This window comes from Chroicocephalus ridibundus, chromosome 11 (genome assembly GCF_963924245.1).
Source record: "Chroicocephalus ridibundus chromosome 11, bChrRid1.1, whole genome shotgun sequence".
NCBI lineage: Eukaryota > Metazoa > Chordata > Aves > Charadriiformes > Laridae > Chroicocephalus > Chroicocephalus ridibundus.
In genome coordinates this window covers 5,020,748-5,043,999 of record NC_086294.1, presented here as the reverse complement: position 1 = coordinate 5,043,999, position 23,252 = coordinate 5,020,748, and the positions used below count along the sequence as shown (strand labels likewise).

Here is a 23,252-nt window from a genome sequence, read left to right as displayed (position 1 = left end):
TGCTCCTGTGTTCTTGACAAAGTGTTTAAATACAGAAAATGACGAAACTTTCTACAGTTTCCATATGAAACACAGTTTCACGTTAAGATGAAGCATCTAAAGCCAGGAAAGAATTCAGTAAATTCAGTTTTCATGTGTGTCTCTGCGCCCCTTCTCAGCAGTGTAGCAATACATGTTTGTAAACTGTGCACGTAAATTCTTAGACCAGTAGACTAACAATTCTCCAGCACAGTGAAGATGTATATATTGAAGATCTGCATCCAAATAGGTGCTCTTAAGACCTGTGCAGAGCAGTTATTATGAATAGGTTATTTTCATGCATATGCTGGTTTTTCCTTGTCTTCAGCACTGGCTGTTTTCAACACCTTTTGGTTTTCACAAGAAAAGAAATTAAGTAATGGTAACAGATGAAACTTCTTGATAGAATTGTGGTTCTGTTTGTTTATTCTAGGGTGTTTATCCTGGTATCAGAATCTTAATAACGATGTGTGTTTTTCAGTTTAATTGTAGTGTATGGCTGTATTAAAAAACAGTATTTTTGTCCTTTAATTTTTCAGCTATATACAATTTCAAAGGCACGGGAATGCCACAACTACCTCTGCAGATTGGTGATGTGGTCCATATCTTGGAGTCCTGTGAAGGTAAGTCAGTTGCCTTCAGGCTATAGGTTTCTTTGCGTGAGTAACTTCATCCTCTTACTTCACAATAATTCCCCATGTTGCATAAGTAGTTGTCTAATGCTTTTACTTGTGGTGGTGTTCTATTTTGAGGAAGAACCTATTCATTTTTGGAGAGCCAAAATCAGAAATGTTATAGTATATGTGGTTTTTTGGGAAGCCATTACCAAATGAGGAAGTCATCAAGGTGAATGTAGGGTTTGTGAAGTTTATGCTAGCTTGTAAAAATACCTGATTGAATTTACATTAGATTTGATTGATATTTTATTGGAGTACATTTTTGCCTCTAAACTAAATATTTGTCGCTAGGAGATATTAATCACCCTAGTCATAAGTATACAGTCTAAGATGGAAATCTAGTATGTTAAAGTAGTCTGTAGGTCAGCATGATAGAAACATTTCTGAAAACCATCCAACTTACTGAACAGCAGAAGTCCAAGTCAAGTCATGCATGATAGACAGACAATATGCTGATCCAAACTTATGTAGTCAGTATGTGGAGATACCTGACCAAATACAAGCAGTAGAACAATAAGCGAAAATAAAATTTTGTACGTTTGTGAAGCTGAATTCATTTTCAGTACTGTAGTGATAGTGTATTCCTCCACATTGATTTGATCTGTACCTTCACAATCTTACTGAATTCTCTACCAAGTCTGTCAGAGCTGAAGTTTTTATTAGTATAAAGCAACAAGGTTGCAATTATTATTACTAACTCAACAGTTAGGTATCTGCAAAGGTCCTTGTAACAGTAATTTATTTTCAATCTGCAGTGATGTTCTTGACCAGGTAAGAGTTTAAAAAAAATAATAAGGTGTTTCAAGCTTTGCAAAATGTATTGTAAAATAATTGTCTTCAACCTGCTTCTATTATCAGCTGTATCTTAGGAACTGTAGTTATACTAAAGAGAAACGGCAACTGCTGCATTATGCAGTTATAGAGAGAGCTCAGTGTTGAAAGACACTTTGTATGTTGTGGTCATAAGGCTGCAAAGAAGCTGAAGCTGTTGGAGCACAGAAGCATTTTTTTTTCCTTCTTCTATTTGTAAAAGAAATTCAGTATGTCCAAGCATCAGTGAAAATATTGATGTCACTCATTAGACTATTTGTCAACAAATGCATCTCATGTCCTCTCCTAAAAAATGAAAGGTCTGCATATTTCTTTAAGCCTCCATTCTAAACATACTGGCTAAGGAAAAAAAAATACCTCCTTATCCCTACATTGTCTCGGTTAATTGCAGAAACAGTGCTTCAGATTTGACTCCTGTGGTATGTTTGTTGTCAGGTTGCCAGCCCAGCCTAACAAGTTGAATGGTGATCTTATGGGGTCATTTTTATCTAGAAGTTTCTTCTGAATCCTCTACCCTTAACACGCCGTGTCATAGGTTGCTTTATGAAATCCGTTTGTCAATGAAGTGGAATCTTCTGTATTGTGCAATTGAGGAAGCTGATCTTTTATCAGGTATCTTAAAAAATATGCTGCCAGCTGCAGCTGAAGAGTAACCAACAGTAACAGGGTTTTTTCTTGTGCTCATTTTACATGCTATTTTAGTTTGGTTTGCATTCACAAAATATATGCACAGAACATACATGTGCAGTTACAGCAAATGGGGTGAAGTAGATTTTACACGCTTGGTTGTAAATTGGAGACTATGTGCAAATAATTCAGTTTTAGAAGTTAGTTGGAATTTTATTGTTGAGAAGATACTGGGAAAAAAATCTCATTGCTAAAAAACTTGAAAAAAAATCTGTCCTGAGTCTTTCCTTGAGGTCAGTGATTTTCCTCTGACTTTTAACATTGCCTTTGTCACAGTACTGTTTGGTTGCATGGCCAAAATACCTGTGAAATGGTGAGAGAGAAGGTGGTAGGGAAGAGATAATATCTGTTCATGCAATTATAGTCAGAAAATGTATGCTTTTAGTCATAAAATGCTTTCTTTAGGGTGAATTAGAAGTATGTAACAGAGTTGAATACTGTTGCTGTACAGGTAATGTTTAATGATGGAATGTGTGCACAGTGGATGCGGCTCCTGCTGCAATTTAGTAATCTCTTAATTTTATGTTCTTTGTAGAAGTTTATTGTGACTTAACTAGGGTATAGATGGAACAAAGTCTGAATTAGTATTTTAATTGCCACTACTACAATACTGCACTTTCTTTTTTTTTTTTTTGGAAGGGGTTTCTAGTTATGAATGGAGCAGGAGCCCCATAATAGCCCTTCATTTTCTTGAGGTTCTAACTGGAAATTCACATTAGGAAGCTGCTTATTCAAGTTGGGTCCAAAAGCTGTAATTCCTCATGGCAGAAAGATGGCTTACTCTTCTTATACTCAAGGAAGCTGGATATATAACAACCATGTCCTGTATTGGATTAATACTACACCTAGAACACAATTGAAAAAAACTTTATGGGCTATCCAGTATCATGAGTGATCTTGCCTGAGAGAGGTGTGTGTGTGTGTGTGTGTTATATTACATTACAAAACACTTATCCTACCTTTTTTATGTCAGTGTGGGGGTGTTAAATTCTGTGCAAGATTATCTGTAATTACTATGCAAGACCTGAGAGTAGACCATATAATCATACTTGCTAATGTGCAAGTCATGCTAATGTATTTTTGAAGTAAGTAATAAATTTTGAACATCCTATGCTAGATAGTTCTTATATGGAACAAAACCCGTGACCTTATTACATGCTTTTTTTTGCATATGTTCTGTCATGCTAAAGGCACTCTTTTTTCCTTTTAGATTGGTACAAGGGTTATCTAGTAAGACATAAAGGATCAGAGGTAAGATCACGCTATTCATATCTACGGCACTATTTTTAAGGAAACAACCCATGAAGCGGGTTTTTGCTATCTCTTATCAGAGTCCTACTTTGGTCTCTGAAGTCAGCTATCTCCATTCTGTTTCCTGTAAGATGAATAAAATTATCAGCATTTGTCCTGAACAATGTTGGTAAATATTAGAAGTGAGGACTGGGAGAAGCAGATCAATGAAGAAAAAATTACTGTGTCTTCAGTTTAACAGATTGATGAAGACATTTGAAATATGATTGGTGGAAGCTGTTTCTCTCTGTAGCCTGGAAAAAGGCTGTACAAAACCTTCACAGCCACTTAAAACAGGATATCTGGGGAGCAGAGAGACAGTTGTTGATGAAGAACACACCACCAGAAAAAATCAGAACAGTCTGAAGTTGTCTATTTCTCCTTTTTCTTATTTTGTATTCAGTAGGCATCTACAGTGACTTTTAGGTATTAGCAGTAACTTGCATTAACTTAGAGTAACTAATTTTCAAACTGTGTGTGACAGTAAAATATTTTAGTTTCCTTTTGGAAATATTAGATGCTTGAATTAATGTTTCACTTCATTGCTCAATGACTACACATCCTAAAAGACAGAGAAATAAATAATTGTTTGTGATAATCACGCATAATCGTTTTCTCCAGACTTCTATCTTGTTTCTCGTGTTCTATGAGCTCCAACACAGCTGCACAGAACACCTTATTTGCTTGCTTCCACTTCTAGCTCATGACAGATGAGGTGGAAGCCAGGGCAGAGATAAGTTAGTCCACTGTAAGTTCTCGTTACAGCACAGTATTTCAGTGGAAGCTCCCCAAAGTAGTTACTATCAGCTGGTTGATCTGCACTAACTGAGGGTGGATATGAGAGAATGGCTAACCGTCCTCCCACCCCGTCCAATACAACTGCATTTGAAATACTCCTTTGACATTTCTTTTGTCTCAAAATGCTACTGCTGTTTGTTCTAATTCAGTTTTTCATTTGAATTGGTTAAAATTTAGTCTAAAACTAAAAAGGGAAAATACTGACCAGAACTAACCACTTCCTTTTAACTAATTCTTAATATTGCTAAAGGCCTTCAAGTTCAACATGCATAACATGTTTTAAGAAGTAGTATTAATTTCATAAGCTAAGATTTCACTAAATTTAGTATCGATGGGACTTTCTTCTTTTACTTTGCTTCTTCCTGGACTCTTTTGAACTTAAATCTTAATTAAAAACTGTGGAAGTGATAAGACATGATTGTGTTGATTAAGATCTAGTGCTAAAAGAAAATGGCTACAAAAGCTGAAATCTAATTCACAGAAATGCTTTTTAAAGTACCACATACGCATGTCAGTTACTGAATAGAGAAGAATCCAAGAAGAACCTAGCTTAATTACCAGGACTAGATTTTCTAGTTAATGAGAGGATTATCATGGATAGATTGACTGTCAAACATTCCTTTAGGATGACCTAAGGCATTTCAGCTGTTGTAGAGCAAGGACACATCACATGAGATCATTTTGTCTGGTGACCGTGTTTTTCTACGCAGGTCAATTAACAATAAATGTTGACAATGTCATGAAATCTGATGCCTCCTTTGCTGCATCTTACTGTCTGGCCCTAGGTAGTACAAAATGAGACCATAATCTCAATTGCAGTGGTGCCACATAGACCTAGGATGCCTGAGAGTTTATGGCTTTCCTAAGTGTCTCCCCCCTTTGTGCATTGCAAATGAAAGGTTGGGTTTTTTCCTAAAGCAATTTTAGTCTTACGCACAGTGTTCTTGGCTCTTATGCTTCAAAGTAAACTTTGAGTTGACTGTCCTTCATGTCAGTGGCTATTTTGCTATTCATCCTGAGTCATTCCCTCTGTCTATCAATATTTCTTTCACTAGATGTGATGATCCTATATCAGCGTCTTTTCTCTGCTTTGATAATCACACTGATCTCTAAATTAGACTGCATTTCTTTTCCTAGAATGAGAAATGTATGGGCTGATGAACAGAGAAAAAGTTTCTTTACTGTATTTACACTGTATGTACTGTTTTCTGTGGGAGTAATAGGGAGTGGGTGTGGATGATTGTGTTTCTTATGAAGAAAAGTAATTCTATGCATTCTATGTTTGTGTAAAAGGATATGACAAAACTTCAATTCTTCGTCTGTCAAAAAAATGCATCTAGCTGGTCAGAAAACTAGATAGGCAGTAGTTAATTTAGAGATTACAGTTTATGTCACAGTTTTACGAAGAAAATTTAGAAGTGGATTTTGGAAAGCTTTTATTTGTTACTTAAATATTCTTGGAGAATAAAAGTGGATTGTATTTTCTTTTTTCTCCTTCAACAGGGAATATTTCCTAAATCTTTCATCCACATCAAGGAAGTTACTGTTGAAAAGAAAAGGTAGTGAATTTAACTGGTTTATTACATTAAGGATCCTGTCTGTTAAAGAATGAGCTTTAAGGCATTTAAATGCCTTCAACACGGTAACTATAATACAAAACCATGAAACTCAGATACTCTTTTTCATTTCCATTGTGCTAAATTTTCTTCTCTTTTCTAGACATACGGAAAACATAATACCTGCTGAAATTCCTTTAGTTCAAGAAGTTACCACTACTCTCTGGGAATGGGGAAGCATCTGGAAACAGCTCTATGTGGTATGACATTTTTCCATGCTTTTTGTGTCCTGTTAATTAGTTCTATTTATGCATATTGAGGTTTTGTTCAAATTAGTGTCTTTTCTTAGATGCGGGGCAGGAACTGGGAGGATTTAAGAAATTACTTCTTTGTCACTGCTTAGATGATTACCATTTTCTTCAATGGCTTTAAATTAAAAGGCTGACTTACTGCTGAAGAGTGGTGTAACTTCAGGCCTTTAGTTTCAACCTTCAGTACCCTGTATACGATAAATTTTTCTTAATTGTTCTTTGTAGAGTTAACGTGTTTCAAGACAGGAGTATCAAACATAACTAAGATGCATTTGAAAAAGATTCACCATGTTCTTGGGATGCTAGAACAAAAGTTGTTCAAAGGTTACTGGGAACATGTAGCTATTAACAACTGGCAATTTCAAGAAGTCAGTATTTTTACTTTTGATATCTTAATTTTACGTTTCTTAAAGAAAAACATATTTTTTTCCATCTTGGAGATGGGAGGCATTTTTTCCTGTGAGTGCTTTTACCAATACATAAAAGTTATTAGTCAAAACGGCCACTGCATCAGCATCTGTGTTCCTTGTAAGTACTTGACCTAATTCTTGCTCCTGCAATCATTTTGCATTAAATATGACACTGGAAATCCTTTAACTGTCAAGACCAACGTTCCACTTCAACTTGAAGCTTGAAACCTATTGTTTTCTTTTATATCTTAGACAAATAAGAAAGAGCGGTTCCAGCAGGTCCAGTCTATGATGTATGACTTAATGGAGTGGCGGTCACAGCTTCTGTCTGGGACTTTGCCAAAAGATGAGCTCAAAGAACTCAAACAGAAAGTCACTTCCAAAATTGACTATGGTAACAAGTAAGTGGCCTATGTTGCTTCTGGAAAACATGATTTATTTTAAAGCATCCACCTAGAACAGAGATGATGATAAAGTTTTCCTGTTTGCAGTTTTGTAACTCATTAATGTGAGATGTATACATAGTGAACCTTCCTTTTCAAACTTCTCTCTGTTATTCCTGTGATAACAGTAGATACCATGTTGAAGCTTCTCACAGAAAATTGCTTTTTCAATTTATTAATTTATTTGTCAATTAGATATATCAGCTTGTCTATTGTAAAGATTTGAGGTCAGATAACTGGCCTTTATATACATATAACATCAGTGTACTTGGGACCCCAAACTTGTCCATCCTTCACAAACACAGCCTACCTCTAATAGTGTTATGCTACCACTTCAGAAGTGCTGCTGAGACACCTTACTATGGTGGATGAACAGCAAAAGTCTGAAAAGTCTGAAGTGTACAGAGCCTTTGCTAAAGGCATTGCATCACCACCCTGTCTCTCCCCCAGTTTATTAGGGAACTTTCAGGCAGAACTCTGGTTCACTTCACAGAAGTGAAACTACTAGGGGTAGCATGGCTATTTGATAAAATGCCTTGTCTGTTTCTGGCTAATGAAAAGTCACTGCAACACAACACACTTTTGGCAAAAATGGGGTTATGTGGAGTTGAGCGGTGTTCCACCGTCTGATAAAGCGGAGAGAGAGCTTGGTAAACAAATCTTCACAGTATTGGTTTTATAGGCATTGGAATCTGCTTATAAAATGTACTTAGCTATTGCAAGCGACTGTGGTTAGTGTGGCCCGAAGGCCTATATGCAGCTGAACGTTTTCAGTTACCTGTGGCTAGATGTAAACAATGACCACAAGATGTTACGAAACTCTTAACTTGTTCACTGTGACTTGGATGCACAGATTTCTGATGAACTGTATTCTTCGAGAAAACACTATGGGAATACACTATGGGAATATGTGTATCCTGCTACAGTATCTGGAGCTGAATGGTCACTCCAAGACAGATTTTACTTTGAAATGCTCCAATCAAAGAAGCCTAGCTCTGATTAAGACAACACTAACACTTCTTTGCTTTTGGACTTTTGTTTTCACACTCTTTCCAAATTATGAGACAGTAAGCCTCTTCCTTTAGAGGAGCAGGGGTGTTTAAAATGGTTTGGGGTTGTATAGAGGAAAAATGCAAGTTGGATAGTATTTTTAAGTGCCTGAAAGCATAGCGTTGAGTTGTGATGTGTGAAGGAAACTTGCCAAACTGTGGAGAAGGAATAAAGGGGAATGACAATGGAGGCTGAGTGGGTTATTCTGGGAGAGGAGATTGAACACTGAATCAGAAGAGGTTGTGGATAATCATGTAAGGTGATGACTATGGCTTGCCGTCTGATCCAGACTGCTTCAAACAACATTAACAGTGCCCTAAGGGCAGCCAGTACATTTTAGAAATTATGAAAGGTACAGTCTGGCATGAAGTAGACAAATTTTAGAGGGGGATGCAGGAATGAGATCCTGGATAGGCAAGAAAGGGTATCCCTTGGCTAAGGTGACACCATGGCACTGTGGGCAAGAATATGTAGGATGTATGGAGGTAAGACTTGAGTTCTGAATGCTGAAGGGGAAAAAAAAAAGAGCAGAAGGAAAAAGAGCATGATTTGTATGAGAGTAAAGGAGAACAGCACATAGTAGTTAGTTAAGTAATGAGTCTGGGAGAGTAAGAGGACAACATAAAAGCAGAAGGGAACAAGAAAAACCTACCATCTTGGGTACAAAGATTATACATTAAAAAGCAAAAGAGATGAAGACTGATTAACGTCATTGCACGTGGTGGATCTATTTTATGTGACAGGCATTTAAATGCTTTGGTGACATTACTATAAACTCCAAAAACAGATAAATACTGTACAACAGCTTGAAAAGAAAATCGTGGGGTTTAGTTAAATTTTTCTACAATACTGTTGCATATATTTAAACTTATTTTATTGCTTTAAAACTTGACACATCTCCTTGTGCATTACATTCTAAGCTTTATTTTTATAGAAATAATCCTGCCATTATGCTCTTGTATTTTCACAGGATACTTGAGCTAGATCTCATAGTTAGAGATGAAGATGGAAATATCTTGGATCCAGATAAAACCAGTGTCATCAGCCTATTTCATGCACATGAAGAAGCGACTAATAAAATCACCGAGCGAATTAAGGAGGAAATGGTAGGAATGACTGGCCAAACTTAATGCTTCATTTGCTAAAATCAAAAAGAAAAACCAGTACAAGGGTCAAAGAATGTAATCTTCTACCATAAAAGTTGTTGGAAACTTTTGCCTCTGACGGAACTAAGAGTAGATTCACATCCATGTTATAAATACGGCTAAGCCTCAAATGGAGTTAGCTGCATTTGTGCATTGGATTCAGGCTGTGGGTTTGGCTGAAAGCCTGTGTCTAAACCTGGTTCTAAGTCCATTCTTGGATTCCTAAATAGAAATATGTCTCCTCATTTCATCTGTAGGCTACTTAATAGGCTGATTCGCATAATGAATAGTTACACCCTTGGAGTTCAGGCTGCAAGCTATGACTAACCAAAGCTCTTAAATCTTGTGACAACACTAGTTGTTTGCTGTGTGTTGCTGCTTTTTAGTTCAACTCTGATGGAGCTGAAGAATTTAAGCTTACTAAAGAGGAACTCAGGTGAACTCAGCATAATCTTGTGGACACCAGAAATTACCATGCCTAAGCAAAGCTGCTGAGTGCATAAATTTCATCTTTCAAAAGGGAAAGCAGGAGACTACACTTCCTCGACCTTTTTCTATATTACATCTGTTCAGGAACTTGTAAGATTTTTGGGTTCTTTTTGTCACTGATGAGAAAATAAACAGTAAAGCAAGTAAAACACTTGGCAAAAAAAAAAGCGGGGCCGTCATGACACTTCAATAATGCCCAAGACAAATCACTGGAAAACAGCTTATGAGTTGTTCTCATCAGTAAATAAATCTTGCTTCCCAGACATCAAAATGACACACTGACAATATAAGGAAAATTAAACTTGGTAGACTGCAATAGACTGTGCCTTGTTTTAAAAATACAGCCAAACAATAGATAAAAAGAGCTTTAGGCCATCAATTGTTAAGCTGTTTCTAGGTGGTTAAAATGGGATGTAGATAGAAATTAGGAGCTGATTCTGAGTCAGTGAACCTGCTCAGCTGTGTCCTGATCTCAGCATGTGTTATTTGTCTCCTCTTCAAAGAAATGTATTTTGTTTTGCTAGTGTTCCTAGCACACTGAAACCCCATTACAAAGTGGATAGTAGGCCTTCTGCTATATCCTACTGTGTTAAAAAATCATCTCCTTCAGACTTGTAAGCTTGCCTCTGTAGTGATACCTCAGTACTTTCTTGTCAAAAGTGGTGATACTGTTTCACCCTTTTTGTACTTACCCAGTGGCTGAAGAACTGGCCTAAGATATGGAAGTCACAGATTCATAGAGCATCTCAAGTTGGAGGAGACCCATCTTTTACCAAAGGGCAGAGTCTTTTACCAAAATTCCAGTAAAGGACTTTAGAATAGTTCCATTGAAAGCAGCCCGATCATCTTGAGAGATAAGGTTTTGAAATACATTCATATACAGGAGCTGGCTCTTTTTTCTCCTGAATGAAAGTAAATGTAAGATTTTCAAGAAAAGTAGGTTTCTAGAGGTGAAGGGATGAGAAACAGCTTAACTATTGTGTTCCTTGGAAATATTCTTAAAAAAGTAATCCCTGTTCTATTCCTAAAAGGAGATACTGACCTGGAAAGGATAATATGCTTAGAACCCCATACAAAGGAAGTTCTTACTCATATTACTGAGTATGTCCCCTAAGTATTGCAAAAGGTAGATTTAGGGCATCTCTGTCATCAACTTTTTCACTATTTGCACAAGGAGATAGCTCCCTGCTCTGGATGCAGTGTTTTAATGAACCCAGCCTGAGCTTTTTATCTCATTGCATACAGTGAAGGCTCAGGGGAGGAAGGTGGGATCTTCATACCTGTGTCAGTTCTGCACCTTCTAACCAACCTGCTCCTTTCTAGCTTCATAGTAGAAAAGGATGTTGATGCGCTGGTGAAGCATTGTGGAGGGTGACAAAGTTATTTGCTAGTAATGTCTGCGTTATTAAGCAAGGTCTTTCAGAAGAATATACAGGGCAATGCTTATGTGCTGTAAACAAGTATGTTTATCCAAATTTTCTACAATTTTTCAAGATTAACTGTTACATACAATAAAAACTGAAGCTATAGTATCCCACCATTTTAATTCATGGAGCTAGCTAATGATTTTCCTCCTTCTGAGTAGTCAAAGGATCAACCAGATTATGCATCGTACTCCCGAATGTCTTCATCCCCCACCCACAGCCTATACGTCTTTGTGCGGAATTTTGTGTGCCGAATTGGAGAGGATGCAGAACTCTTTATGTCACTGTATGATCCACAGAAATTAACAGTTATAAGGTAAGCTTTCTTTTTTATTGCCAAAGAGTGGCAAAAGGAGCTAGCCAAAATGAAGTAAGGTAGTTGCCAACGTGCTAGTAATGCAGGAAAAAAAAAAAGATATTAAAGGAAGAAAACTAAAAGGAAAGGGAAGTGTGGACAGATCTAATTGTTAGTGGCTAATAAAGAATTCTAGGGTAAGGGATCCCTAATATTTTGATACATAATTCCTGGATTGAACACTTTAGAATTTTGGAGAAGCTTGAGACCGTTTCAAAGTTAAGAGATTATTCTTGATGGGGAATGTTTTGATGTCTGGAATAGAGTGCTGAAACAGGGGGTAGGGGACAAAATGGGAGTAACTTATAAATTCAAAGATAAGTTAAGATTCTGTTGCGTGTTCCCATCAAACAGACTGATGATGGTACTGTTTCTTCAAAAAAAGTGCCATTCTGTCTCATGTTCAAGTTATTTTTCAAAATTTACTGACGGTGTTTTGTACAGCATTCTTCTTGTCTTTTTAGTCTGGTATGAGATTTAAACAGTCACCACAGACTATTGTCTGTTACGCAACCTTTGTTATGTGCTGTGGTTTTTCATGTTCTGTGGAAGGGAAGAATTTTTAAATCATATGACAATAAGATATTTATCTTCAAAACAGTGAGAACTACTTGGTGAGATGGGGGAGCAGAGGCTTTCCAAAGGAAATTGATATGCTCAACAACCTTAAAGTAGTGTTCACAGTAAGTGTTTTAGAGTTCACCTTACTTAATATTTGCAAATCGGATTGTCTCTTCTCTGTGGTCACTATCAGAACTCCTGAAGATTGAGCAAGATGACGAAGGAAGCAGAAGTAATCTTAGAAACAGAGCAAGCCAACCAGTCGTTGAGTGCTTTAAGGCAGTGACAATGCTTCAGTCTGCTTTCTTCAAATCAATTTGCTGTCTCATAAATTTACTGATGACTTGATATTTTTTTATCTGCTGTACCTCTTGATTGCTACTACTTTCTCTATTTATCTTACCTTCTACTTTCTTCAAATTTTAATCTTTTCTGTGGACTCCATTTGGGTTTGGTTTTGGTTTTTCTTCCCCATTGATTACTGAAGCTCAATTTATTACTGGAGGTCCTGTTTAAATTTCAAAACTTGGATCTTCTCCAACTAATATTCCAATTTTTTGTTTTGTTTGTATGTTAGGATCTTGGAAATAAAGACCTTAGCAGAGACAAAATTTATTTAGTTTGTCAAATAGTCCGAGTTGGAAGGATGGATCTTAAAGACAGTAACTCAAAGAAATACACACAAGGACTACGGCGGCCTTTTGGAGTGGCAGGTATCTGATGTCTCCTGTGCTACGTTTGAAGCAGGGCCCAAGTGATACTTGCCCAGCCTGGACCATAAAATCTCTACTAAGACAAGTCAGAATACAAAATAGCTATATCGTCTATCTTCCGTATTTAATTTTTTAAGTCCAGAAAGACTGCACCTACATTAGCATTTTAGTTCAGGTCAGAAATGTGCTTTTGAATTTAATTTCTTAATAATTCATACTTACTGCTATGCAGTGCAAACTGAGGAGTATAACAAGAGAAATCCTTCGATGAAGCAAAACCAATGGTTATGTCCCAAAAGCACCACCAATGCATTCATGTCTGCATTCACAGGATTAGATCAAAACTAGTCTGAAGTAATTCTCCCTTTACACGCTGTCATGTTTGTAGCGTGGACTTTGCACTAAATGTTCTGACCCACAAATCTACCCCTATTGGGCTACACTGCTTGCTAGTGAAAAATCTATATTTGCCTTAAGGCACAAGAACATTAATGTGCATCATTCATAGATAAGAGGAGCTATTTTGCAATGATATCATATGTTTTGATGCATTTTCTTTTACTCTTCTAGTTATGGATATTACAGATATCATAAAAGGAAAAGCTGAAAGTGATGAAGAAAAGCAGCATTTCATTCCCTTTCACCCGTAAGATACTCAAAGACATCTTTTTTTACATGCACAAAAATACTTCTAGATCTCTTTGGCTGTGAACTGTTTCAAGAAAAAATAATTTTTCCTTTTAATAATTCCACGTTGTAATAGTGCTAATTATTTAACTACCACTTTAAAAGGCACTTAACATGCCTGTAACCTCTGCCAAGTCTTAAATGAATGTGCATTGCTATGAATGTGCTCCTTCAGACAGCTAGTACCGTGTCCTATTTAACAAAACCTAAGTTAAATAGTTATACGTATTCAACAATAAGCTTTACATGTATGGATAACTAGTAACTTACGTGCTTCATTCTGTTTTGAATTTGAGAAAAAGTCTGAGTAAAAATTGAGTTTGAGTTAAAAAGTAGTTGAATTGTTACATGTTAACTTTATCTTCAAAAGCAATGCCAGATCAGCTGCCTAAAGATGTGATACTCGCAGTTCAAATGCAGAGATGCCAGTATTCACTGGAAACACTTGTTTATTTTACATAGTACTGCTGTGTACTATAGAGAATATGCTTAATTCTGTAAGACCCAAGTATGAGACACTGGTTTATTATTTCACTTATTTACAATTTGATCCAACATGTTTGTTATGTAAGCATTTGTTTCCAATTTCAAAAGTAGCTGAAAAAAAATTCAAAGTTCGTGAATCTGTCAGGCTCTGTATCTGGGAAAGTGGACTGGACTAGTGTATTGGTGAATGCGTTCATGTTGTGAATCCCTACAAAATTACAAGCTTTCGTATCACCAGTCTGTCACAAACTGCTTTTCCTAAAGTTGTTGACTGAATCTTTTCCACCTCAGTGTACACATAAGCTTAATGTGAGTAGTCTGCAACTCAGAGTGAGAGATAATGAAGTTACAGAATGTATCATAATAAGGTCAAGTACTGCAAAGAGGACTGAGACTGTTTGTCATCTATGTTCTGAATGGTGTTTGATATATTTAGCACTTAATTCCTAGTAGACATTGTTCTTTATCTTGCAGGGTAGTGGCAGAGAATGACTTTCTACACAGTCTCCTAAGCAAAGTCACTGCATCAAAAGGAGACAGTGGTGGACAAGGTAAAGGAGATATTTCTTTTTTTTTTTTTATTATTGTGGAACTTCATTTCATATTGTTTATGCTTTAGAGAAAGGTTTTTATGTTAGAGCTGTAGCATTGGCATGGAGGTGAGTCAACTTTGAAGCTGGAAGTGAAGAATCATGAGTTTGTTGCTGAACCGTAGAGGCAATTTAACTTCACAGCTACAGTTTTGGGTTACAGAGCTTTTACTTTCAGCTACAAAAAGCAGGGGAAGTGAATTCTTGTCACTGTTTTGGTGGGTAGAAGAGGCAATGATCTGAAGACAGATTTTTTTTTTTTTTTTCCTTACCATAAATGTAATCTTTTTATATTTTCCCCCCTCTTAATAGGTCTCTGGGTAACTGTGAAAATGCTTGTTGGAGATGTGACTCAAACTAGAAAGGACTATCCACATCTTGTAGACAGAACCACAGTTGTTGCTAGAAAGCTAGGATTTCCTGAAATAATCATGCCAGGTAGGATGTGCTTTGTTCTGTAATAGGAATGGATGCTGTTTTTCATTGCCTAGGTTACTGAGCATCAGCTGCATCCTTATTTACTTAATTCTGTAATGGGTAATGGAGAGGCTCTTTAGAATTCACTCTACATGGCAAGTTTTGTTCCAATATTAGAGGCTTAGATAAAATAGCAAAATCCTTGGAAAGTATTTTCTAGTACTTAAGCAGAAAAAATAAAATCAAGACAGTGAAGGATAATCCCAGCTCCTTGTACAAAGCTTTCTTGACTTCCAAGCAGATTATGGTGGATGCTTACTTGAATTTTGAACTAAACTTATTGTATCTTATCAATTTCCTTTAATAATAATAATAAACACACGTTTACAATATCTTGATTTTTTTGGATTTGTGATACTTTCCAATTAAAGTTGCTCACTGTCTGCAGTGCTCCTTTTTTAAAAATGGACAACATACAGCCCTCTCCCCCAACCCTTCAAGTCAAATCTCGATACTTTTAAAAGTCATATTAATTTGTTCACAGAAGAAAATTAAAACATGAAGCTCCCTCTAGAAAGAGAGCTGTGTATTGGAGGCGGGGCGGGAGGGGGCGGGAATCAGTAATGGCATCATCTGTCACCTCACCAGCAGGTGTCAGTGCACGACGCGAATTGCTTCAAGTCGGTGAGAACTCCCATTTGTTTTTTTTTTTAATATCACATCATAGCGTCTTAGCTAAGAGTAACAGCTGAAAATTTAAATTCAGATGGAAAATAACACATTTTTTTCCTGTTTCACTGCAGAAAAAGAGGCACTCTTGTGAATTTCAGTTGACTCTGTGCTCTCACAGCATTTTCATTGATTTTTAATCTTTCAATTTCTTTTCTAGGAGATATAAGAAATGACATTTATATTACATTGCTGTATGGAGATTTTGATAAATACAATAAAACAACTCAGAGAAATGTGGAAGTGATAATGTGTGTCTGTGATGAAGAAGGAAAAGTGATGCCAGTAAGTTTTCTTTTTTCTGTATGACAAACATAGAAACATGAGCTGCACTTTAGAAGTAAGCCTTAAACTTCTTAAAATTTTTTATAAAATTGTACAAAAACTTGCAGTTCCCTCACTTGTGTCATCTTGTGACTGATAAGTTTTATGATGTTTAAAGTAACATATCTATTTAAGTCCTATAAATGTCTTGTATAAAACTATAAAGAGACATAACATTGAATGACCTATTTTAGCTGTGCCAAGGAACAAATGCTGTTTCTGACAATTATTGTGTTCTTACTCTAGGGTTTTTCCTGTGGAAATTCCCAGAGGAATACAATTTGCACATTAAAATGTTAAAGTACCACTTCTACTACATAACAAACCCTTCATTTGTGCCAGGAAGACTGTGTCATTGACCCTTGAATTAAGTCCATGGCACATAACTAAATTAGTGACAACAGATGAGTGTGGACGCTGTACATGTGCAACATAAATTTTTCAGTGTCTTATTGCTTGTCTATTTCTGGTTTGAGGAATTTTTGTCTTTTCCTCAGGGCTTTTTAGCAATAGTTCAGTATTCAGGGGGATTTTGGGCCTTTCTTTTTCTGATCTTTATACCGTTCACTAAATCAGTAATGTGACCAAGAGGATGAAATAACTGTGCTTCTTGAGACAAAATAAAGATGGAGTAAGTCATTGTGATTCATGACTTGCTGAAATGTGTTTATGAACTACAATTAATTGCTTGACCTAAAATATAACTTTAAAGCTTGACCAGAGAAAATCCTAAACCTATGTAATGCTTAAATCCATGCAACAAATTTTAACCCTGATTACAAAACAGTACCTATAGCTGTGAAAACAACCACATGCCTTGCATATACTGAAGTTAACTCTTGAGAAATCTACTTCATCAACCTCTACTCTGTCTATTCACAGCTAGTATGCTTAAAATACATATACCAAAGTATTACGTAAAGAAATTAACCTATTGCAACGCGTTAAATCTTTCATTCCAATATTATGTATGTTCGGTTCTGCAGATGCATCCTTTCTCCAAATACCAGGAAAAAGTGAATTTGTCATGCTGTCTATGATCTGAAATATATGTTCAAATCATGCCTGCTTTCTGTAGGTAACATGCCTTAGACATGTTTAAGCAACAATTTTGAGGAATTAATTGAAATGTTCTTGAATGCAAGTAGTAACAAAAGTAACTACCTTTCCCTTTTAGCCTCCAAAAAATAAATAAATACCAATAAACTTTCAAATGCATGAATTTATATTAATTTCAATGTTTCTAATTATCCATGAATCAAAACAGGTTTATGGTCACTATACAGGAAACTGGTTGGATCTGTTTAGGTATCAAACTAGTTTCAGCTGAATACCTAGCACTGGATTTACTGTTGCAAATAAAAGGCCTTGTCTCAGAATACATTCAAACAAATTGGTGTGTAAACCTTGAAAGATCTCCATTCAGGCAGATGAGACATACCTTTCTGCAGTTAAATCACTCTGACCAAACGTTACAAATCATCTTCAGGTATCAGCATCACAGCCTTCTTGTCACAAGGTATCCTGGTGATCAAAACAGACATCTAAGATACACTGGATTTTAAGCAGGAAAATGTCACCTTTGCAGTAGTTAGTGTAGCCTATATAGGATTAGTTTAATTTGTGCTTTCAGTGGAGACTTAATGTTTGCTTCTTTCCTGTGCTTCAGTTTCATGTCTGATGCCTGGTGTCAATGACCTTGCCTCATCAATTATGAGCATTACCAGTTTCTGAGTGTACAATCCTCAACTGCAGTCAGCTAGGAAAGATGGATGTAGGCTGAGAAAGAAACTGAATTCCTAGGTTACAAATTTTGAACTTGATCAAAACTTTAAGTTGGATCTGTGCTAGTTCTGATAGCTATCATAGAATGTTAAATTCTAAATGTTGGAAAAAAGGGAGGAGGGGATGCTGTCAGTACCTCTACAACGTTTAGTTTGGAAGTCACCTCAGGCACGCAGCCCAGTGCTCGTGACATTCTGCTAGAATAGAGTTTTAAAGTAAGTGGAGAAATAAGTGGAATAATGCAGCTAGATCACTTTTACTTTGTGTGTTTCTTCTACTACTTGAGATGATGCCTTGGCTCCTTAAGTTTGTCAGTTTGAGAAGAGAATCGAGCCTATGTATTTTCAGCACCCATCTCTTCTTAGAGCCCACTGTGTAACCCCTGTAAAACTCACTCTATTTTGAATGATGCTATATCCGTATTCAACGCTGCTTGCTCGTGACAGGTCTTCACTCTCCACAATTAATCTGGCCCTGAACGCGTAGCTTTCATGGAGTATCTCCAGAGGCTCCCAGCTGGAGCCGCGCAGGGCCCTGGGGCAGCCTGGCCCAGGCGGTCGGGCCTGTTACCCGGGGAAAGGTTTGCCTCAGCCCCCAGGGCCCTCCTCATGGCTCCCAGCCGCCGCGGCGGTTTGCGAGGAAGCAGCGGGGGAGACCGCCTCACTTACCCGCCCGCCGCTGTGAAGGCGGTGTGGGGGCTCGGGGGCGCCCGGGCTGGGCGGCTGAGGGCGGGAGGCGAAGGCCGGGGGAGCTCGGTGCTGGCCTGGCCCTGAGCGCTGCGGCCGCCATGTCATGGTACCTCGATGAGGGGTAAAGCTGGCGGGGGCCGGCGCAGGCCTCGGCGGTGCGCTGAGGTAAATCTGCCCGCAGCCGGGGGCGGGATTGCCGGGGGTGGGGGGCTCTCGTTGTTTGGTTTTGCTCAAGTCCTAAAGATTTACAGAAATTAATGAGGCGCTAACCACTTGGTTTTTCCCTTATTCTTGCAAGAATGCTGTTTGTTTGGGAGCGGGGGACAAACCCGTGAGTGAATATAGATCCGTTCTGTACTATCAGGTCAAACAGCCACGGTGGATGGAAACTTTAAAGGTACGGTGTAGATACTTTTCACTTGCTTTTTTTCCTCTTAATTTCTTGGTACCTCACACAGAAAAGTTGCACAGCATCAGCTTTTCCTAAAAAAATAACTTGGTCCTGAATACAGCTAGAAGGAGGAAGCCTTAGTCATACATCACTTATTGGACATATATGATTACTGAGGCTTAAAATGTGACCTAGAAAATGATGTGAAGATTCTGTTCAGCAAAACAAATGAGGTCATCTTAAATATCCATATGTCCTAACACATCACATCAAAAATGAAGTATTGCGCTTGTTCTGTTGCAGTGAAACAATGGAGACAAGGAGCTTCAATTGCATAATTAAAAAAAAACAAAAAAACCCCCCCAACACAAAAACCCAACACCACCACCCCACCCCCCCAATGTTACCATTTTAGAGAGAGAAAACTGTCTTGGATTCCTGTAGAGACACACCAATAACTATCTAATCTAGCTTTCATCTCTTTGGTTAGAAAATGCTTAGAAGCTTCTAGAAGTGATTCTTCTTAAGCATATCTCAGCCTTGCTAGTTGTGAGTGAACACAAAGGAGTACAAGTCTTCAGAGTTTAGAACTATGAAGTTGATAATATAAAAAATTGTGCTTTTTTAATGCAGTTGGCCTTATTTGTTGCATATTTGTTATACATAGGTATGCTGCCTTAAGAATAAAGCAGTCACGAGTTTCTGGTATTCTACTCAAGGCTTTGAGACTGAATTTAATGATAAAAATATATTTATTTTGCCACTATTTTCTTACCTTTTTCACCTGCTTATTAAATTGCTCATCAATTTATGTGTATGAAATGTGGAACTTTCACAGTGCAGGGGTCTTGCATATGCTTAAATAATAAAATAATAAGACTGCAGTATACTTATTTTCTAGCATACAAGCACCTGTGTTCAGTGCTTTATTTCTATGGTGGTGCTAGACTGTGAGCGAAGTCTAACAGATAATTGCTTATCAGCCACCACTTCTGATGCTGTGATCAGGCTCAGTAGTCTGTAAAAGGCATTATGGAGCCAGTAGAAGTGGTGCTTATTCAAAAATAGAGGTTCACTACAGGTGAAAACCCCTCCCCCAGCTCTGTTAATTATTTTCTGATTTTACAAAAGGTAGCAGTTCCTATTGAAGATATGCAAAGGATACATCTGCGTTTCATGTTCCGACACAGGTCATCTCAAGAGTGTAAGTAGGGAATTTTTACTTTAGTGACTCTTAATTAATTGATGGATAGTCAACTGAAAATATTTTGTTTTGCAGCTAAAGATAAAGGAGAAAAGAATTTTGCAATGGCCTACATAAGACTAATGAAGGAGGATGGAACAACTCTTCAAGATGGCATCCATGACTTGTTAGTCCTAAAGGTATTGGATCAATTTTTTCCTTTCTTTCCCCCATGAGACACCTTTTTCATATTGTTATCTTTGACTGTATTGTTTATTTTCTTAGTGCTAGATTAACTCTATTTTATTATTCCGTCAAAGATAAATATTACAGTTTTAATCTGAACAAAAAAAAATGTAACTTGTTCTATGGTCAGTAAATGTTGCTCTAAATTTTAATTAGAGCATCTAATTATCTAAGAGCAATGAGAGACAGTTAGTCTTCCTACTATTTTTACAGAAGTTTGTGCCTTCGGTCTTCTGTACCATAGAGGAAGTCATGCTAAAGCTCAGTACCTGGATGTGTACAATTATTCTTGCTAAAGGAGGGAAAAGTGTTGTTTTGATTAATTTAGAATCTTTGTCACATGAATAATCAGGACATGTCATCTTAGGCAATTGGTTATTTGAATCTGCTGTGTGTAGTTACTGAGATGCATAAGTGAAAGTTTCAGGAATTTGATTTTGGATGTGAAGAACAGTTTTGGCTATCCCTGATTGGACACAGGTAGCATTTTTGACTTTGTGAACTGAAGCAGGGAACAGATGTTTCAAGGTTGTTGTTTGTTTGTTTGTTTGTTTTTCCTTGGAGAATACTGTCTAGCAGGAACTAAGAACCAGAAATCACTTCCAATACAGAAGAAATTTTATTTTAGGTATTTCTTAGTGCTCTTTTCAGTAAACTAGTTTGCCATAACATTAATGGCAAGTGAGATGCATACAAATAAATCAAGTTGTTTAGGTGGTCCAACAAAGATTAATGGCACTGTATAAGTTTTCTTCTCTTCATTGGTATCAACATTAATAAATACTTAGACTGGAAGGAAAGCAATGATTACGTTGTGTGACTGTGTGGTTAATATTGGTTATGAAATTCCATGTAATTCATTACTGCATCAACCTGCTATTTTTTCCTGAAGTGATAGCATAGATGACAAATGCTAAACTGAGTTGACCTAGTTTATGTTTAGGAGAGAGAGACAGATTTTTCTGACATATGTTTGCCTATTCTAGAATTAAACATGGTAATGGTAAGCTGTAAGTGTTTTAAACAGTCCTACATCTGGTCTCTCAAAATAAGTAATTTGAAAATGGCAAAGTTTAAATATTGTATTTTATTTTCAATGCCTTCAGGCATTGAATCTTTTTGAGACACTTTTGGATGAAATTTTCAAGTCTCTTCCCCATTGTCTGTCTACATTGTCTCAAAAAGAGGAAGTCAGGATTTTCTTCTGGTTCCAGAAATTTTGAGAAGTAATTATTAGGCAAGCTTGATATAATCATAAAAGTTAGTAATGCTGTCTGTCTTGCTACATAAGGATTTTGCCTTTGGTGTGTCTAGGTCTCTTTATAGTCAATTTTCAACCTTATTTCTTGTTTGATAGGAGTAAAGACTGCACACCTACAGTCATTGAATCAGACATGAACCCAAAACTTCAGAAAATTATTCTAGATTATGGGTTTTGTAACTCCTTGTTTATGCATAATTGTAGGCTAAGGGTCTGCACCTGAGTCAGATCTGTCATGATACTGTAGGTCTAAATGACGGCTCGTAAACTCATTGGGGAAATTTTCTTGAGTAGTTTTGTTAAAGAAAAATTATATTCCCTGCAGAGTGAGGAATATGACTTTTATTGTCTTTGTCTAAAAACTGCTTTTCTGGCCTCAGTATGAATCAAAAGCTGAGACACAAAAGTCTGTGAGGGTTGTGGAATGCAACTTCGTGAAATAGAGGAGGGAAAAATACCTGTTGTCTCTCTGTTTTTGTACTATTTGTTCTACTAAAAAGCATAAATTCCATAACATCTGTGTTAGTTACTGCAGCATATTGTCTAATTTAGAATATAATCTTACCATGTCCTGATCTGTCCTGAAATTTTATATTAAAGATCTAAATATTAAGTTATAATGGGGATACCAGAATAGTGCTGCTATTCTTTCCCTATTCAGACTCATTTTCTGTTCTTAAATTGTGTGCAGACTACGTTGTCTGTGTCCTGTGTACAGTCTTCAAGGTGATGCTCCATAGTCTATTATATTCTGTAGCTATTGACCTTTTTTATTTTAATGAGAGATCTGCTCGCTCTTTTGCTTTGCCAGTGGTGTCACCACTCATAGTTCCTTACTGCACCTTAGAACGCATACCTTTATAATTTCAGTGTAGCATTTTCCCTACATGTTCATTGCAGCCTTTCTTGCTGACTAACATTGACTCTTGGTTTACCTGTACGAGCCATGCTGGGACTTGGGTATTCTTTATCCTTTAGTGCATGCAGTTAAGACATAAAAATCTGTGAGGGTTGTGGCATGCAACTTGGTGAAATAGAGGAGGGAAAAATACCTGTTCCATAGAAACATAGCTTTTTGTTTACTTTTGTACAAAGTACACAATAATTCTGTTTTTAAGTGCAGTGGTGTGAAATATGTCATAAATCAAATCTTGTTTTTCAGGGGGAAAGTAAAAAAATGGAGGATGCTAGTGCTTATTTGACACTACCTTCTACACGTCAACACATAGAAAATAAAGGAGCGACCATAGTCAGGAACTCAAGTATTGTAGGGGGGCTTTCAGTAAGCTCACGAGATGCATTTTATATTTCAACTCTTGTTTGTTCTACCAAGTTAACTCAGAATGGTATGTATCTTCTAAACAAGGAGAAGTTTTAGAAAGAAGACTTTTGCACAAATGATAAATAGCATTTTAAATTTTAATGTCTGTCCTTTTATTTTTTTATTAGTGGGCTTACTAGGTCTCTTGAAGTGGCGTATGAAGCCAGAGCTGCTTCAGGAGAACCTGGAAAAACTGAAGATTGTGGATGGAGAGGAAGTTGTGAAGGTATATCTTTATGTATGTTCTAATAATAGTTACTCTTCACATCCCCTTATGCCACGGCAGAAAAAATGCTATGTAGTTTCAAAATGAAACAGAAACTGGAGGGTCAGTTACAGTAAACGGGAACTTAAAGAAGCCTGTAAATTATACTTTTTTTTAGGA

At 36.9% G+C, this 23,252-nt stretch overlaps 1 protein-coding gene across 1 annotated transcript in view; it reads left to right on the top strand.

The window, feature by feature from the left end:
* The window catches only part of DOCK2 (dedicator of cytokinesis 2), a 196,618-nt gene that overhangs the window by 9,874 nt on the left and 163,492 nt on the right, over positions 1-23,252 (top strand). The window contains exons 2-19 of the mRNA XM_063348870.1: positions 558-641; positions 3,424-3,464; positions 5,805-5,860; positions 6,021-6,117; positions 6,831-6,979; positions 9,042-9,177; positions 11,291-11,445; positions 12,086-12,167; positions 12,623-12,758; positions 13,329-13,404; positions 14,406-14,482; positions 14,834-14,959; positions 15,828-15,952; positions 18,764-18,862; positions 19,988-20,060; positions 20,136-20,239; positions 22,709-22,892; positions 22,996-23,093. Coding sequence (XP_063204940.1) covers positions 558-641; positions 3,424-3,464; positions 5,805-5,860; positions 6,021-6,117; positions 6,831-6,979; positions 9,042-9,177; positions 11,291-11,445; positions 12,086-12,167; positions 12,623-12,758; positions 13,329-13,404; positions 14,406-14,482; positions 14,834-14,959; positions 15,828-15,952; positions 18,764-18,862; positions 19,988-20,060; positions 20,136-20,239; positions 22,709-22,892; positions 22,996-23,093 — 1,898 coding nt within the window. The remainder of the gene's footprint in view (positions 1-557; positions 642-3,423; positions 3,465-5,804; positions 5,861-6,020; positions 6,118-6,830; positions 6,980-9,041; positions 9,178-11,290; positions 11,446-12,085; positions 12,168-12,622; positions 12,759-13,328; positions 13,405-14,405; positions 14,483-14,833; positions 14,960-15,827; positions 15,953-18,763; positions 18,863-19,987; positions 20,061-20,135; positions 20,240-22,708; positions 22,893-22,995; positions 23,094-23,252) is intronic.